We start from the raw sequence: 18,471 nt of genomic DNA, 5'->3' as shown, positions 1-18,471 counted from the left end.
TGTAAAGCCAGAGACGACAGCTCATCTGCTGCTGCACAGTTTGTCAGTGGTCACAGGACGCTGCCCTCAGGACACTTTTGGTTGGACTTTTCTCAGTCCAGCAGTGACAGTGAGGTGTTTAAAACCTCCAGCAACGCTGCTGTGTCTGATCCACTCGCACCAGCGCAACACACACTAACACCACCACCACGTCAGTGTTACTGCAGCACTGAGAATGACCCACCACCCAAACAGTACCTGCTCTGTGAGGGTCCATCGGGGTCCTGACCACTGAAGAACAGAGTATCAGAGAAACAGATGGACTACAGTCTGTAACTGTAGAACTACAAAGTTTATAACGGAGCACTGTGTGTAAAATACTATACAGTAAATAATGTAGTGAATACTTTCATGTAATCAGCTCATGTTTTTAGCCCGAGGCCTCACGCTATCCCCCCCGACAGAAACGACTTGGTGACTTGCCAGTGAATGAGCCACTTGGACGAAGTACTTTAGGGTTCAGTCAATGTAGGTCCATAAAAACCATCTAACCCTCTGACACACCCACAATGCCCATGCAATCCACAGCTTGACACAGTCACTTGTTTGTAAGCATATTCAAAACAATGATGGTGTCATCTTCAAGCACACAATGGACAAGGCTTTCGGCTCTGAATCCGAACGAGATCTCAATCAAAGCAATTTAGAATATTGAATTTCGGCCACATAATGACCACGTCTATGAGTCTGGCTTCACACAAAGAGAGCGCAGAGCCCAGCCCCATCCTGGTACATCCAGACTGATTTAATTACAGATGAGGCACTATAAGGAGATGAAGCTGGCAGCAGAATCCTGAATGCCAGCTCATTCCCATTCATCCTCCTCTATCCCTCCCACCGCCCCAGCCAACATGCAAACCCATGCATACGCACATCACGGACATGATTATCCTCACTGCCCAGCTCTAATGATGTCATTTACGGCTCTGTGGGGGCGGAGTTTAGGTGTGGGAAATATGATGTCATTATAGAAATGAGCAGCATATTCTGTGTAATAGGCATGTCCAGCATTTCAACTGGACTTTTAGGCCATTTTCTTATTTCAGGAGTTTTTTTTTCCTTCTGCACCTGATTAGTAATAGCTTGACTAAAATTACTATTCATAGTCTAACGTTTTTTTTTCTTTAAAGTGGTACCGCTCTTCTGAAAGTGCATTTTGTTGGTTTCAACTTGCGCACAAAAAAAATTAGATCCTTAAGTGCCCCTTTCGCTGTCACTCACCACCTCTGAGACGGCTAATATGCAAACTCACCCTTCAGTGAACTCTGAATAATAGCCCCCCTTTACGCACAGATCAGTCATTTCTATGGAAAAAAGAATTAAAATGCAAATAAAAGCAGAAAGCAGTGATTATACAGTCCTGTGTGAAAGTTTTAGGGATCTGAGCAAATGTTTAACCAGTTGACCTCAGTAGTGAGTTTATCACAATATACATTAGAATAAAGTCGTATTCATAATTCAAATAAACAGAAAAACTATAAAAAGTAACAAGAATTTCTTGGGTCCATATTTTTCCTGGACACCTTCACAGCCGCCACAGAGACTCGTTAATATCATCAATGACATCATGAGCTCAATTTACTGAGCACTGATTGGTCAAACCAGGAGCTGCTTTTTAACTACATATAATACTGGACGTCCTCGAGGAGGAGAGGCTTGGAGATGGTTAAACAAACACACCAACATCCAGAAAATCACTGTTTATTTTACACACATAAATAAAATCATTATTAATTAATATTCTCTAAATTTTGTTTATTCAAATAACACTTTTCTCAGCAAATAAACACAAACTATGCAAATAAACAGGTCTTGGGTGCCTCAGACTTTCACACAGTACTGTGTATTAAACTTTGAACTATTTTAACTATTTTTTAACTAACTATTTAACTAAAAACAGCACAAACAAACAAATTCACTATTTTATTGTTTATTGATTTTTGTAAATATACACTGAATCCAAATTTGATGCCTGTAACACATCCCAAAAAAGTTGGGACAGGGCAATGGAAGAAATGACCACAAACACCTGCTTTGGACCTTCCTCAGATGATGCTTTCACGATTGGGTATAAAAGAAGCATTCCCAAAAAAAACTCTTTGCATAAAACCGTGAGGAAATAGTACAACAGCGTAAGAACGATGTTTCTTAACACACGACTGCAAGGAATTCAGGAATTTCACCGTCTACCGTCCATAACATTGTTAAAAGATAGAGGATCTGGAGAAATCGCTGTGCGTAAGGCCGAAAACCGGCATCGAATGCCTTGGACCTTTGATCCCTCCCTTGACAGAACTAACCACATGGGCTTGGGAAAACTTCAGGAAAGCCTTGTGAGTAAACACACAGTCACATCGCATCCACAAATGCAAGTTAAGACAGAAACGCTGCCAACTTCTCTGGGCTAAAGCTCTTCTGAGATGCGCTGACACAGAGTGGAAACGTGTGCTCTGGTCTGACGAGTTTCTGGAAATAATTCACACCAGATGTAGATTTGAAGCAACACATGGGACAAATTTCACTCTCACAACTACAACAATTGCCTTCAGTGTCCAAATGATTACTGAACACTGTTAACAGGAAAAGTGTTGCAACACAGTGATCAACATGCAACTGTCCCAACTTTTTTGGAACATTGTACAAGCATCTAAATTAGAATAGGTAGATATATCGTTGTTGTCGGAACAAAACCTTGTATCTCAATAATGGTAACTTTACAGGAGAAGGAAAAAACCTGCTTTACTTTTAGTGGAAGTCAATGGAACCGGACATGTTTCTAATCAATTTTGGGCCGTTTCTTTTGATCCATTCTTCATGAAAGTTTGAAATGAGTTCATGAAGCCAGTCTGGTTATAAAAATGATAACAGGACATCAGAGCCAGAATTACTCTTTTAGTACTTTTACTTTATACTTAAGTACATTTGAAGGGAAATACTTTAGTACTTTTACTCAAGTGGAGGTCTAAAGGGAGGAACTTCGACTTTTACTGGAGTGATATTTTACCTTGGGTATGTACTTTAACTCCAGTACCTGGTGTGTGTTCTTCGTCCAGCTCTGCACTGCAGTGGAGTGAGAGCTCTGCTTGGGTAGCCCCCTCTTGCCCACTGCTGTATATCTGCCTTCCAGACTTTCTACCAAGTCCAGCGTTTCTGTAAAGCGCTGGAAATAAAACTGGTAGACCTGTTCAGGTCGTCAAGGCTACACGACAATTCCTGGCTGCAAATAAATGTGGAAGAGAGGAAGGAGAGCGCAGCAGTGCTTCAACGGCGCTGCGTCACCGCTCAAGGTTTCGGACGCAGCGCGCCTCCTCCTCCTCCTCCTCGCCCGAGATATAAAAGCGCGCGCGCGGTCCAGCTTCTCCAACCCAGAGCGTCTTCAGACGGAGAGCGCAGCAGCAGCCTCCTCCTCCTCCTCCTCCGCTTCTGTTTCAACCCTTTAATCCAAACAGACGCGCTCCAGATGCGCCTGGAGCGCAGTCCGCTGACCGGTCGCTCAGCTTGCTGACGAACTGGACGAACCCGAGCGCCATGGACGCGAACGGAACCCTGAACTTCTCCAAGTTGCGCGCCCTGACGCAGCAACTTCTGGCCAACCACTCGGCGCCGTTCCACGCCAACGCTACCGCGCCTCAGGAGGACCTGGACGTGAACACGGACGTGTACTCCAAAGCGCTGGTCACCGTCATCTACGTGCTGCTCTTCGCGGTGGGCTGCCTGGGCAACTCCATCACGCTGTACACGCTGCTGACCAAGAAGTCGCTGCAGAACCTGCAGAGCACCGTGCACTACCACCTGGCCAGCCTGGCCGTGTCCGACCTGCTGATCCTGGTGCTGAGCATGCCCATCGAGCTCTACAACTTCATCTGGGTGCACCACCCGTGGGCGTTCGGCGAGGCCGTGTGCAAAGGCTACTACTTCCTGCGGGACGGCTGCTCGTACGCCACGGCCTTTAACATCGCGAGCCTGAGCGTGGAGCGCTACATGGCCATCTGCCACCCGTTCAAGGCGAAGAGCGCCATGTCGCGCAGCCGCACCAAGAAGCTGATCAGCGGCATGTGGGCAGCCGCCTTCCTGCTGGCCACTCCGATGCTCTTCACCATGGGCGAGCGCACAGTGGACGGAGAGCCTATATGCACCACCATCGTGTCCACGGCAACGGCGAAGAGCGTTCTGCAGGTGAGCCCTGGCTCATGACGTTCTCCAGACTTATTAGAACGCATCTCACCAGGATTATTCGTGCGTTTGTGATATTAAAATGCACCGCGTGACTCGCACAATCAACACGAGCGAACGTGTTTAAGAGCACCTGTTGCTTGTGTTCCGTGTAGACACTGCGGTGCTATTAATCCAAGACAAGCAGCACCGGTCAGGCACAGCAGGCATATGACCACCTCCCTGTTTCTATGCTTATTGTCCAGTTTATCAGCTCCTCTTACTGTATAGCTGCACTCTGTAGTTCTACAGTTACAGACTGTAGTCCATCTGTTTCTCTGATACTCTGTTACCCTGTTCTTCAGTGGTCAGGACCCCCATGGACCCTCACAGAGCAGGTACTGTTTGGGTGTGTGTTGTGCTGGTACGGGTGGATCAGACACAGCAGGGCTGCTGGAGTTTTTAAACACCGTGTCCACTCACTGTCCACTCTATTAGACACTCCTACCTTGTCGGTCCACCTTGTAGATGTAAAGTCAGAGACGACAGCTCATCTGCTACTGCACAGTTTGTGTTGGTCATCCTCTAGTCCTTCATCAGTGGTCACAGGACGCTGCCCACAGGACACTGTCGGCTGGATATTTTTGGTTGGTGGACTGTTCTCAGTCCAGCAGTGACACTGAGGTGTTTAAAAATTCCAGCAGCACTGCTGTGTCTGATCCACTCAGACCAGCACAACACACACTAACACACCACCACCACGTCAGTGTTGCTGAGAATGACCCACCACCCAAACAGTACCTGCTCTGTGAGGGTCCATGGGGGTCCTGACCACTGAAGAACAGGGTAACAGAGTATCAGAGAAACAGATGGACTACAGTCTGTAACTGTAGAACTACAGAGTGCAGCTATACAGTAAGTGGAGCTGATAAAGTGGACAGTGAGTGTAGAAACAAGGAGGTGGTCATAATATTACGCCTGACCGGTGTGTAATTCTATATAGAGCCTTTTTTAAAAAGGTCTGTTTAGCACCACCAAAATGGGTTCTGCTATCATGACTACACACATAAAACGATGTTTTTACAAGGGTTCTTTAGTAAAGAGCCTAGTTGAACATAGAACCATGATCACTTACTCACCATGATAAACACTTTGCCTGATTAAAGGGTTATTTGCGTCATGAAAGGGCTTTTCAGATCGATATAGAACGTGCTATCTATATATATATATATATATATATATATATATATATATATAGCTCCTGATGTTTTTCAGTTTTTGACAAATTGAAAATACCTGTTGTCCTTTACATAAAAATTTAATGAAACTTAGACCAAGGGAAACGACCCAAAGTGACTTGGAAAGACGTCTGGTTCCATTGACTTACATGTAAAGTAAAGTTTTTTCCTTCTCCTGTAATGTTCCCATTTTGGAGATACGAGGTTTCCTTTCCAACAAGAGCGATATGTATTTGCTGTATATATGCTTTTGAAAAAGTTCTGCATAGAACCAAAATAGGTTCTATAGTTACAAGCTTGGCACTGTAACAATGCAGAACCCATCTTAATGCTATATAGAACCCTTTTCAAAAAGTTCCATTAAAAAGAACCATGCAGGACAGTAAAATGAAGTACTTCTGTTTTGTGTTCCTAAGACAGGTTACATCAGACTAACTACAATGACCCAATATGTATATTATTCTTTGTACAGGTAATAAAAACGTACATGCACCAGCAAATGTAAGTTGAATTTTTACAGGGCAATTGCCACAATTTTGACTTTTGGGTCGTATCCAATCCTGAATATCACTGTCACTGAAACCTCTTAACTCCAAAATGGGAACTTTACAGGAGAAGGAAAAAACCTACACTACTTTTAATGCAAGTCAATGGAACCAGACGTCTTTCCAGATCATTCTGGGTCGTTTCTTTTGCTCCATTCATCATTACATTTACACGCAACGTAAAGGACAACAGGTATTTTCAAATTACATCCAAAACTGAAAAACGCCAAAAATGCCATCTGTTGCCCTCTTTCGGCTGAGTGATATAAATTGGCAGCACAAATGTCAATCGACAACAAGATTCACTGCCAACCATTTATCATCGTGTTGTTGATCTGCTGTTGCAACCCAAAGCAAAGGGGGTGGGGTGCAGAAGTATGTCAGGATGTTTCTGAAAACAATGACCTAAAATTAGGCCTCATCCTTAAGAGCTGCCAGTATCACAGCCCTTTAGCTCTGGACCACGTATCCCCAATCGTATTAAGCAGCAATTAGAAAAATAAGTGCATTGTTGGATTAACCTATGTAATCCTGAATTCCAGCCATGTGAGTACACAAATTTCAGGTGCCCAAACTGTGTTTTCATGTAGAACATTTCTAAAAGTTTTATCCTCACTAAATACCCTTCATTCGTTATGACTGATGGGAAACTACAGACACAAAAGTTGCATCAGGTACTTTATTAGACTAGAAGCAGCACCTGATATAACACTGGAAATACATTATATTAGCTATGATTACTAGACTGTACAACCAGCACCAGCACGGCTCCCAGTAGAACCTTCCTCCACCCCCATTAGACCTCACACACCTACAGAACATAACCTATGGAATTCCTGTGTGCAGTATAATCAATACTCCATGTGCAGTATTTCTAAAATAGCGGAGAGATATTTTGCTTTTCTATTTACAATGTTTACACTCATTATCATTCCCATGTGTAACAAATCAGTAACTCATGTGCAATAATGTATTTATAATCCTTAAAATGTTCATCTTTGTGAAGGATATAGTTCATATATTTACCTTATTAATTACTTTTAGTATTATATACACTATATGGCCAAAAGTATTCGCTCGTCTGGCTTCACATGCATATGAACTTGAGTGACATCCCATTCTTAATCCATAGGGTTTAATGTGATGTCGGCTCACCCTTTGCAGCTATAACAGCTTCAACTCTTCTGGGAAGGCTTTCCACAAGGGTTAGGAGTGTTTATGGGAATTTCTGACCGTTCTTCCAGAAGAGCGTTTGTGAGGTCAGACACTGATGTTGGACGAGAAGGCCTGGCTCACAGTCTCCGCTCTAATTCATCCCAAAGGTGTTCTACGGGGTTGAGGTCAGGACTCTGTGCAGGCCAGTCAAGTTCTTCCACACCAAACTGGCTCATCCGTGTCTTTATGGACCTGCTTTGTGCACTGGTGCGCAGTCATGTTGGAACAGGAAGGGGTCGTCCCCAAACTGCTCCCACAAAGTTGGGAGCATGAAATTGTCCAAAATCTCTTGGTGCTGAAGCTTTAAGAGTTCCTTTCACTGGAACTAAGGGGCCGAGCCCAACTCCTGAAAAACACCCCCACACCATGATCCCCCCTCCACCAAACTTTACACTCAGAACAATGCAATCAGACAAGTACCGGAGAAGACGTGACGGAGAAGTGTGATTGGTCACTCCAGAGAACCCGTCTCCACTGCTCTAGAGTCCAGTGGCGGCGCTTTACTCCACTGCATTCCACGCTTTGCATTGCGCTTGGTGATGTAAGGCTTGGATGCAGCTGCTCGGCCATGGAAACCCATTCCATGAAGCTCTCTACGCTGTTCTTGAGCTGATCTGAAGGCCACATGAAGTTTGGAGGTCTGTAGTGATTGACTCTGCAGAAAGTCGGTGACCTCTGCGCACTATGCCCCTCAGCATCCGCTGACCGCTCTGTCATTTTACGTGGCCGACCACTTCGTGGCTGAGTTGCTGTCGTTCCCAATCGCTTCCACTTTGTTATAATCCCACTGACAGTCGACTGTGGAATATTTAGTAGTGAGGAAATTTCACGACTGGACTTGCTGCACAGGTGGCGTCCGATCACGGCACCACGCTGGAATTCACTGAGCTCCTGAGAGCGACCCATTCTTTCACTAATGTCTGTAGAAGCAGTCTGCAGGCCTAGGGGCTCGGCTTTATACACCTGTGGCCATGGAAGTGACTGGAACACCTGAATTCAATGATTTGGATGGGTGACTGAATACTTTTAGCAATATAGTGTATATTGTCTATAAAATAAGTAACAAATTGTAAAAACCTTAAGTAATTAATAAGGTTAATTTCTTGCTTGTTAATTCTCTTCTTGTTCTTTTTCTTGAGTGCCTTGCTGTCCCCTTTGCTGCTGTAACACTGGTTGTGTTTACATACAAAGATTTTTGCCAATCTGAACATGTTCTGATTACGGATCAAGACTGAGGTGTTTATTCTAACTCTGCCCAACAATCTGATGGAAAATCTCTGTTTACATGCTCACTACAAGTAAACTGATCCCAAATGATGCTCATGTGTAGAGAACCACTTAGTGCAGACGTTACCATGACACTGAACATCACGTGAGGTCCAGTCAGAGTGAGATGAGCAGCAGTGAGCAGTGATTGTGTTTTTAACTGCTTTAAAATGACGTCAGACTCAGGAAAACGTCCTTCACGTGTCCTTATTAAAGAAGGCCGAGAGGAAGACGTCGTGCTCTGAGACGCATAAGCTGGACGTCCGTCCCACCGCTGTCTTTTAAAGATCAGAGCGTGACCAGTTTCTGCTCCGCCGTGTTGAACCGTATAAACTCTCACTGTGACGCGACGCACAAGCAGAACGGGCTTAAACTTTCCGATAGGGAATGTAATCGGATACAGGCGTTTACACGGATATTATTCTTCTATTTAACAGATTATTTACAGGATTACACACCTCGTTCAATAGGACAGAAATTGTATTCCAAATGGCCTCAATCGGAATAGTCTAGTCCAAGTGTATACATGGACGTATTCTATTCTGATTGAGCTATTAGTCAGATTATTAATGGATTAATAAGCTCCATGTAAACGTGGCTACTGAGATTTTCCCCGTTGTGGGACTAACAGCAAATGTCCCTTCAGTTACAATTGTGAACGCTCACATTTGCCTCTTGAGTAAGCATGATATTAATGTGGGTGGACATAAGGATGACATATACCAAATACGGTAGTTGTACCTTAATTACAACACATTTTAATACCTTCTGTTTATACAGTTCTGCTACAGACATCATCTTTCTCAGTCGCATACTTGACATAAAAGACTCTGGTCCTATGATCAATTATACCACCTCCATAAAAATGCTCATATGAAACCAAGACAAGCTTTTACTTAACTTACAGTCTAGCAGACAACACAGTGTAAACTTTTCAGAGCTTTACAAACTGTGTTAGTTTTCCCAAAACCCCATAAGACTCATTTCATCGTCTACACAAATCTCCACTGTATGTCATAATAATTTTGAGTAATTCTTGAACAATGTTGAACACAGGAGGTCCCACTGAGAACGGACTTCACCTTAAATCAGTGCACTTTCAAGAAGAGCATATAGCCGAACATATCACTGCTGTCAGAAAACCTCGTATCTCCAAAACGGTGACTTTACAGGAGAAGGAAAAAACATACTTTACATGTAATGTAAGTCAATGGAACCAGACGTCTTTCCAAGTGATTTTGGGTCATTTCTTTTGGTCACTTCTTCATGAAGTTTATACACAATGTAAAGAGCAGCAGGTGTTTTCAAATTATGACTAAAACTGAAAAACGACAAAAATGGAGATACGAGGTTTTCTTCCGACAGCAATGATATGCAAATTAATGCCCTGTCACATGTTATTGCTGCGGGGAACTTTCTCGCTCCAGCTAGATCCTGTGCTGTCAGTCTGAGCGTCAGGTTCCTGGTTAACCTAAAACGCTACGGAAGGGTCTGTTCGTTTTATTCTCCGAGGTTTTAAGTGGAATATTGTACGGCAACACAAGCAGATGAAGTGAAAGGAGGCTGTTGCTCACCATCACTGAGACGCAATGCACACTAACATACACTTTCACAGACAATAACACACGCCAGGCAGACTATACGGACAGACAGACTGGCAGACTGTGTGGCTGCAGCTGGGCATCAGGCCTGTGCTGATGTTCCACCTGAAGGTCAGGGCATAGTGGATGACTAATTGCAGGAGCTCTGGCAGGTGTTGATGGTACCTCCGAAAAGCCTGTTGGCGGGCCAAATGTCGCTGACCCACCCAAAAAACTGCACAGCCCAGAGATGAGCTGACAGGCATTCAGCTATCAGTAAGTATCAGGCATGAAAGGCATTAAAACAAACTGGAGAAGAATTTTTAACTAGAGAGGAGACTAAAGGGCTGTTACTGGGGTGGAAATAGGACAATATTTATTGCTTATTTGTTATATTATGTCAAATTACCTCACAGAACGGCTCGCGGATATCACCTATACTTAAACACTGACCACCTGCATGTTTAAAGAGTATAAGTACTTCTGCTTAATTGGATTTAATGCAGTGCAGTATGAGACACTCTGAAATAGAAACAGTGTCTCCGAAGTGAAGCGCTGCTCTGATGAAGCACCAAAAGCTACACTCAACTCAAATGATTTGAGGAAACTGACAACCTCAAAAGTTCTATAACTCAATAAGTAAATTAAGTAAAAACTCCCTTTGTTTTGATAATATTATAATAACTGAGCATTTGTGACTTATGCATAAGCTGTTGTAACTCAATATAATTAACTCTTTAAACTCAGTGAGACCACCGGTGGGTCCAAAACACACTTGGTCATGTTCTTCATAACGTTCATATTCTTCATAAGCTCCATTCAGAAGCTGGGCGTCGTGTGAGGCTGTAGCTCTTCTCTCCAGTCTAATAGACGGTGACGTCATTTTAAACCCTTATAATAAAAGAAGCTGAACTTTGTTTTTCTACTGAAAGTCGACCCGTTTTTCCCCAAATCTGGGCTCTAAACTATAAACAGACGGCGTCTCTTCAGTGATCTGCTCTGGAAACATCACTTTTAGAGAACAACACAAAGAGCGGCGCAGATTTTTGGACTTTAGCAGTGAATTGTGAGCATGTAGTGATATGTGGAGATCATAGAACACACGTTCTGTTCATTTGAGGGGAGATTTTAGAAAATAAATAAATAAATACATTTATTTCATGCAGTTACTGAATAATTTGCCTTATGATTTAGTGATGTAAACAAATTAAATTCACCATTAGGCCATAATATTGACAAATTCAGATTGTATAGCAGAGATATAATCAGACATTTGTAACAACATTAATATCACTCCAGACCACTTTGCCAAACTAGCAGTTCAGTCCAGAGCGCAGATGTAGCTTCTGTAGCCTTCAGACACAGCAGAACCGACCTCAGAAGAAAGGAACTTAGTATCTCAGCTGATTGTCAATCAATACTAATCAGCCTGAACCACACAAGTTTACTGAGCTAGTCGACAGAAGGGAGCGTAGGCTGGGGAGAATGACAACACATCCGATGGAGAAGAGACACGGCCAATATACACTCCTACCTTGTCGGTCCACCTCATTTTTGGTTGGTGGACTGTTCTCAGTCCAGCAGTGACACTGAGGTGTTTAAAAACCCCAGCAGCACTGCTGTGTCTGATCCACTCAGACCAGCACAACACACACTAACGCACCACCACCACATCAGTGTTACTGCAGTGCTGAGAATGACCCACCACCCAAACAGTACCTGCTCTGTGAGGGTCCATGGGGGTCCTGACCACTGAAGAACAGGGTAACAGAGTATCAGAGAAACAGATGGACTACAGTCTGTAACTGTAGAACTACAGAGTGCAGCTATACAGTAAGTGGAGCTGATAAAGTGGACGATGAGCGTAGAAACAAGGAGGTGGTCAGAACGTTACGCCTGGTCAGTGTATGTTAATATATGAAAAACTCTGGGTTAGCCAAGAATGTGGACTCATATCAAAATGTTGTAAGTAAATGAAAGTAAAACAGAAAGTTTGATGTGCTTGTTATGCCGGGAAAGTAAAACCAGTCTCTGGTCACACTAAATATATGGTGCGAAGAGCCAATAGGAACGGTGTGAGTTTTACTCAAGAAGGTCGCGTTGACCAGACGTTTATCAAGTAAAGCTGAGATTCTAAACTAAATTGCAACAAGTTTATTCCACTCCTAGATCTTTGAGTCTGAAATCATCAAAATGAACTTATGAAAAATGCAAAAAAGTCTAAAATCATTTAAACATTTACGCTGTTCACCACATTAAGCCAAACTACATTTTCAACAGTCTTTAAAAACAAGCCATTATTGGCCTGTTTGTATTGGCATGAGACTGTTCAATTAACTCAGACGCACTTGTGTCTTCATCGTCGCCAATACAGCAACGGAGATCCCAACACGTTATGGCAGCTGCCTAGTCAGCCCACTTAATCCTTCAAATAATGCAAGTTATTGTTGAAACTTATGACTTTCATTATCAAAATATTGACTTTATTCTTGAAATATTACGACTTTATTCTCTAAATCTAGCGTGGCCCTGAAATCTCTAAATATATATGCATTTAAAAAAAAAAACAAGTTTAAACAGAAAAAATAAGGTATGCCATACTTATTGTATTATCTTAATATACAGTTATTGCATTTCACTGTTAGTGCTTGTTGAGTTGTCTTCGCTCACACGGAGATTGTAGACATCAATATTGTTGGTTGGAATATGAAAGCTGTTTGGGTTTATATCGTTCTCTGCCATTTAACATCACCTTCGTGTGAAGTAATTGGGGAAACTGGAGGAAGAGCAGCAGAGGGGCTGTTGCTTGTTGCTTCAATCCGGAGGTCTGGTTTTTGTGCATCTCTGCTCTGCTCATTTTCATTTTCAACCCAGACCTCAATTGCATTTCGTCACAGTGACTTGGCGTGAATGCTTTTTCAGGAAGGACTGGGAATTTACAGCATACTGCTTTTGGCTCAGTGTTTTACTCTGCCCTACAGCACCACGTTCACACAGAGACATTTCACAAGTCATCGCAGAGGCCGGTTCACATGAATGAAGGGAATTCGCTCGTCTACCAAAGATTCATTTGCAGTCTCTCTGAATAGAGAGGATGTGAGAAAGACCACAGATAGAGGAAAACGCTGAAGTGTTGTCAGGTCCTTTGTGGGGAGCTTGAAATGTGCCCAAACCGCTTTGAACATCATTTGTAGAACATGTAAAGAGGCTCAGGTCAGGGCCATTTTTCATGTTTGTCCGCCTCCCACTTTAAACAGATTTTACCGTGCATTTCTTCCTGCTTTACTTTTTATTTTTCCCCCTTTTCCTCTTGATTTGGACGCAGGCATGTGATGTTATTCGTGATAACACACAACATGGAGTGTTCTGTTGCTTTTGTACAACAGTTCAATGAATAAAGTAAGAAATAATAAACTGGGCTGTGAACGCGGCGTTTAATGTGTTTTTATGTTCGCAGTTCCTTCAGCCAAATAATAGTATAATTTAATTATAATTATAGCTCCTTAACGAGCAGCTTGTTGCTATGTCAGAGTAACGAGCTCCGCCCACTCGCTGCACAGCCGGCAGTTCGTTCTCCAGCTCCTTACACTGAATTCCCGAACTGTCTGAGCAGCTTTTCAGTCGATAAAATCAGATAAAATAATAATATACACACACACACACACACACACACACACACACACACATTATATATATATATATATATATGATACATGTACATTACATCTATTATTTTATCTATTAAACAGGTCTTCAATCTTCAAATAGAACTTTTTTCCAGACTAAAAATGTTTGGGATGATATTCAAAATCATTGCTTGATCTTTAAATCAGAATTTAAACAAATTTGACCAGGTGCCTTTTTCTGCTATATCATTGTTTTATTCTACACTTAAGAAGAGAAGAAATAAGCTGATTTTTAAAAAAGCTACGCTTTGTATTTATACACTCGTGGGCCTTGGGGTAGAGAAGGTTGAGAAGCCCTGGTGTAGATAATGCTGGGTTTTTTGTTCACTCAAAAGTACAAGCTGATGCCAGAGTCATGTCATGTACTGTAAGGATTTTAGCTGACAACAGCAAAGAGCCCCCAGAAGGACAAGCTGAAGAACTCCAAGATCCCACTTGGAGCCTTTCTTCTCTGCTGTGGAGCCAGAAGTGCATGTGGCGAATGCAGTGGGAGGGAAATGCCAGTGTGGGAGCAAAATCCCAGTCCAGACAGACTCCAGCAGGCTAGTACAGTCCACTGATCTCTGGGAGGTGTTGGTGCAGAGGAGAAGAAAAGAGAAAGGTGTCAGAGGGTCAGCATTAGTTTAACTCTGTGGGAGCCGAAGTCTGGACGTATAAGGATTAAGTTGGAGAAACCTTTGGGAACACTGTGTCGGGTTGGGCTTGATTTAGTGAAGTACTGAGAAATCATCCTATATGTTTAAAAGCTGCTGTACTTGGATAAAAAGTAGGTATGTTGAAACTGGTGCTGGGCGACACGACCTCAAATCAATATCTGGTTTCCTCGTTTATGATTAATGAATGACTATTTTTGTCTCATAGTTCACTGACAAGGTTTATACTGTAAATATGTTCTGCATATCTTGATGTAAATTGTCTCAACAGCCAGATCGGAGTTCACGCAGCTTTCACATCAATCCAACTCGACATTGGTCATAATTTTGCGCTGCTGAGACATTTGGGCTGATATTTCTCTATAAAAATTAGAAGAGACTCATCCAAAACTCCGTGTTTGAAGAGATTTTGAAAGAAATGCAGAACACGGCCGCAGGAGAACGAGGCTGCAGCGGCAAAGAACGGATAAAAACTCTGAAAGCAAAGTTTAAAGAACCGAAGAAGTGACCGCACCCTTTTTACGGGTCAATCATATTCTGGGTGATGAGCCCAGCTGTCAGTCCGCTCCTGTGATGCTGGTGAAGATGAAGCTGATCCTCCAGGAGCGACTGGCGTTCGTTGGCAGGTGTGATTGTTTACCTCTGGACGAGCCGCGTGACGCAGCGCGACGCCCTGTTCTTTTGCGCATGCAGGTCGGTTTACGAGCTGATCTGTTGTCACTTACAGACCACATTTAAAAGATAACGTGAACAGCCAAACAAAAAAATCTGATTTGGTGAGAAAATCAGATTTGAGCCACTTTTACCTGCTGTGTGAACGCAGCGTTAGCCTCCATGCTGCAGACTGGACATGGCAGTCACGTGACACCACTCGCTGTAATAAGTTTTAATTTTTAAAAACTCACACAGGCCCTATAACATAGCTCATTTGTAAGTAGTCACTGAGGACACGTGATACAATTAAAATCATGTGGCTGTACGGAAGATGAAGATCCAAAAACCAAGCCAAAAACGTGGAAGCCTGGAAGACATGAAAAGATAAGACACTGATGCAACCTCTACAGGGAACACACTTAAATACAGCAACCTTCTGTTAATTTTAGTGCACAATTTCTACTTTTTGCAGAGTGAAACATGTTGAGAAAACTGAAATATTAAACAGAAAATGTTCATTTTAAGAAATATACAGTAAATATGCACACGCTGGGCAGTGTGTTCCCTGTAGAGGACATATTAACTTATTTTTGCTTAGAAAATCAACAAAATGATTTGATCGGGGCACCAAATCTTTTGCACACACACACACACACACACACACACACACACTTTCTAAACCGCTTATCCTTCTGGGTCGTGGGTGGGAGCTGGAGCCTATCCCAGCTGTCACTGGACAGAAGATAGCATACACCCTGGATGGGCTGCCAGTCCATTGCAGGCACATACACTCACAATCACACACACACACATTCACACCTTGGGGGTCCGATTGGCCTGACTGTATGTCATGACTGTGGGAGGAAACCCACACAGACACGGGGAGAACATGGCAGCCCAGCAGGGAATCAAACTCAGGCCCTTCTTGCTGTGAGGCTGCAGCGCTACCCACCCACTGTGCCACTAGTCACTTTACATGCAGCCTAATAATCTGTTAATAATCCGACTAATAGCTCAATCGGAATAGAATACGTCTAGCCCGATTGACGCCATTCGGAATACAATTCCTTGATCGAGGTGTGTAATCCTGTAAATTATCTATTAAATAGAAGAATAATATCCGTGTAAACGTCTGTATCCGATTACATTCCCTATCGGAAAGTTTAAGCCCGTTCTGCATGTGCGTCACGTCACAGTGAGAGTTTATACCGTTCAACACGGCGGAGCAGAAACTGGTCTGCAGAGGAGACGAAGTTCATGCTCTGATCTTTAAAAGACGGCGGTGGGACGGACGTCCAGCTTATGCGTCTCAGAGCACGACGTCTTCCTCTCGGCCTTCTTTAATAAGGACACGTGAAGGACGTTTTCCTGAGTCTGACGTCATTTTAAAGCAGTTAAAAACACAATCACTGCTCACTGCTGCTCATCTCACTCTGACTGGACCTCACGTGACGTTCGTTGTCATGGTAACGTCTACACTAAGTGGTTCATCATTTTGGATCTGATTTCTTGTAGTGAGCATGTAAACAAAGATTTTCCATCAGGCTGTTGAGCAAAGTGACGCTTCAGTCTTCATCTGTTATCGGACTGTATTCAATCAGACTGGCCAATGTCTCTGCATGTAAACACACACGGTGTCGCCCACTGTTGCATACAGCTGTAGATAATATATAAATCTTGTAAAATGATGCACTGAATGAAATCAGATGCTGTGATGATCCAAAAACATCTGGATATTCATGAAGTGAAAAACAAGGTTATTAAGCAACAACAAATGAACTTCTAGAGGAGTTAAAAGTGATTACATCATCAGTTGTGCTCTTATTCCTAGCAAATGAAAGTCTTTCCTCAGTGTTCTGGCAGCAACTAGTTACATTACTCTGTTCTGTGTACTGAAGTCCAGTTCTGATGGCGGTGTGCTTTTCTCTCAGGTCCACTCAGTTACTGACACCAGCTCTTTTGGTTTCACGTCCATCAAACACAGCCTGCACTTGCAGCTTTAGCTTGTCGCTGTGGAGGCAGCAAAGGTCACTGCTTACGGTTACATCAAAAATGTGGCACTTGTCCAGAACAAACGCCAGCAGGACGCACAGACACTAGTTAAATAACCCTGACCCAGCAGTGTGAAACATGGGGGCTTAGGGTTTAAATACCTGGCCTCCCTGTTAGATATCAGTCATTCTGTCCATTATGTGGTCTTAGACTGGCATCTTTTTAATTCCGTCTGCCTATAAAGACGGTTTTCTTCCTTTTGGAGAGTTATTACATTATTCTGAACATGTGGAGCAAAGAGAGCAGGGCAGACATAGTGCCAGTATGTTAGGAAGGGCTTTAAAAAATAGAAATAAAAAACTATTTAAAAATATTACTAATTCCAATAACAATTAAAAAAGAAAAAAGTGCTTTCAGAATGGTGTCCAGTGCTTTTAAGGTCTCTTTTCAGTTTTTTTCTATTCCTAACAAATTTACAGAATGTCCATTTTTTCTTTCACCAACCAAATCTTTCTATATTTTTCCGTACATTTTTCTATAAATACTGTTTGAAACCGAAAAATACCACACACACTTGAAAGTCCATTAAAAACAAATGATCTTCTCATTTCCAAGAAACGTTATTTTACAAGAAGTTCTCATTCAGTCTTTTTTTCATCATAAATATACCTAATATTGAATATTTTCTATGAAAATCTGTTCAGCCACAAAGTAGCTTCACAGATGCACAAATTCCTCTTTCATTCTCTCTTGATCTTTCATTCTGGCTCTAATACACACTGTGCATGTAACTTTGTATCATTTGACCAAAGGAGCTCAGTCCAGCAGTAATAAAGAGGGACACTTTCGCGTTATTAGCCCCAAATGTGTTCTAAGGGCCTTCGGGTTGGGCCACGCGCAGGACAGACAGGCTTTAATTAGGATTTCTGATTGTTCAGGACGACGCCTGCCGGGCTGGCAGTGATAAGAGCACAAAGAGAGAACAAGAGGAGAAAACCGAGAAAACAGAGCCGAGACAGAACCGAAGAAAGCAGCACTCAGAGAATGAAAGGAATAACTGATCAAAAACATTTAACAAGCTAGATGTAAAATTTTTTGGTAACACTTTATTTGAAGGCTACCTACATAACACATTCATAAGTGCTGAATAATGTGTTTATGAAGCACTACATGAACATTTATTAAGCGCTTATGTCGGTTCTCGCAACCTGACATAAGATGTTTTATGAAATAAATGACATTATACTGACATAATATGAATAAACCTTGAACATATTTACAGCACTAAACATTTAAAACACTATACATAACTATTTATGTCAGCATTCTTAAGAAGACATTGTATTAATATCAGGTGAAATATGCCTGGAAACCACCCCCTCTTCCCTCCAGGGCATAGATAAGATGATTGATGCAATTATGTATAGTGTTTAAATGTGTTTAGTGCTGTA

At 42.5% G+C, this 18,471-nt stretch overlaps 1 protein-coding gene across 1 annotated transcript in view; it reads left to right on the top strand.

Moving 5' to 3' along the window:
• The first annotated feature begins 3,419 nt into the window (after positions 1-3,419).
• The window catches only part of ntsr1 (neurotensin receptor 1 (high affinity)), a 68,739-nt gene continuing 53,687 nt past the window's right edge, over positions 3,420-18,471 (top strand). The window contains exon 1 of the mRNA XM_017700960.2: positions 3,420-4,215. Coding sequence (XP_017556449.1) covers positions 3,568-4,215 — 648 coding nt within the window. The 5' untranslated portion in view covers positions 3,420-3,567. The remainder of the gene's footprint in view (positions 4,216-18,471) is intronic.

This window comes from Pygocentrus nattereri, chromosome 9 (assembly GCF_015220715.1).
Source record: "Pygocentrus nattereri isolate fPygNat1 chromosome 9, fPygNat1.pri, whole genome shotgun sequence".
Lineage (NCBI taxonomy): Eukaryota > Metazoa > Chordata > Actinopteri > Characiformes > Serrasalmidae > Pygocentrus > Pygocentrus nattereri.
This window is presented reverse-complemented; position numbering and strand designations above follow the sequence as displayed.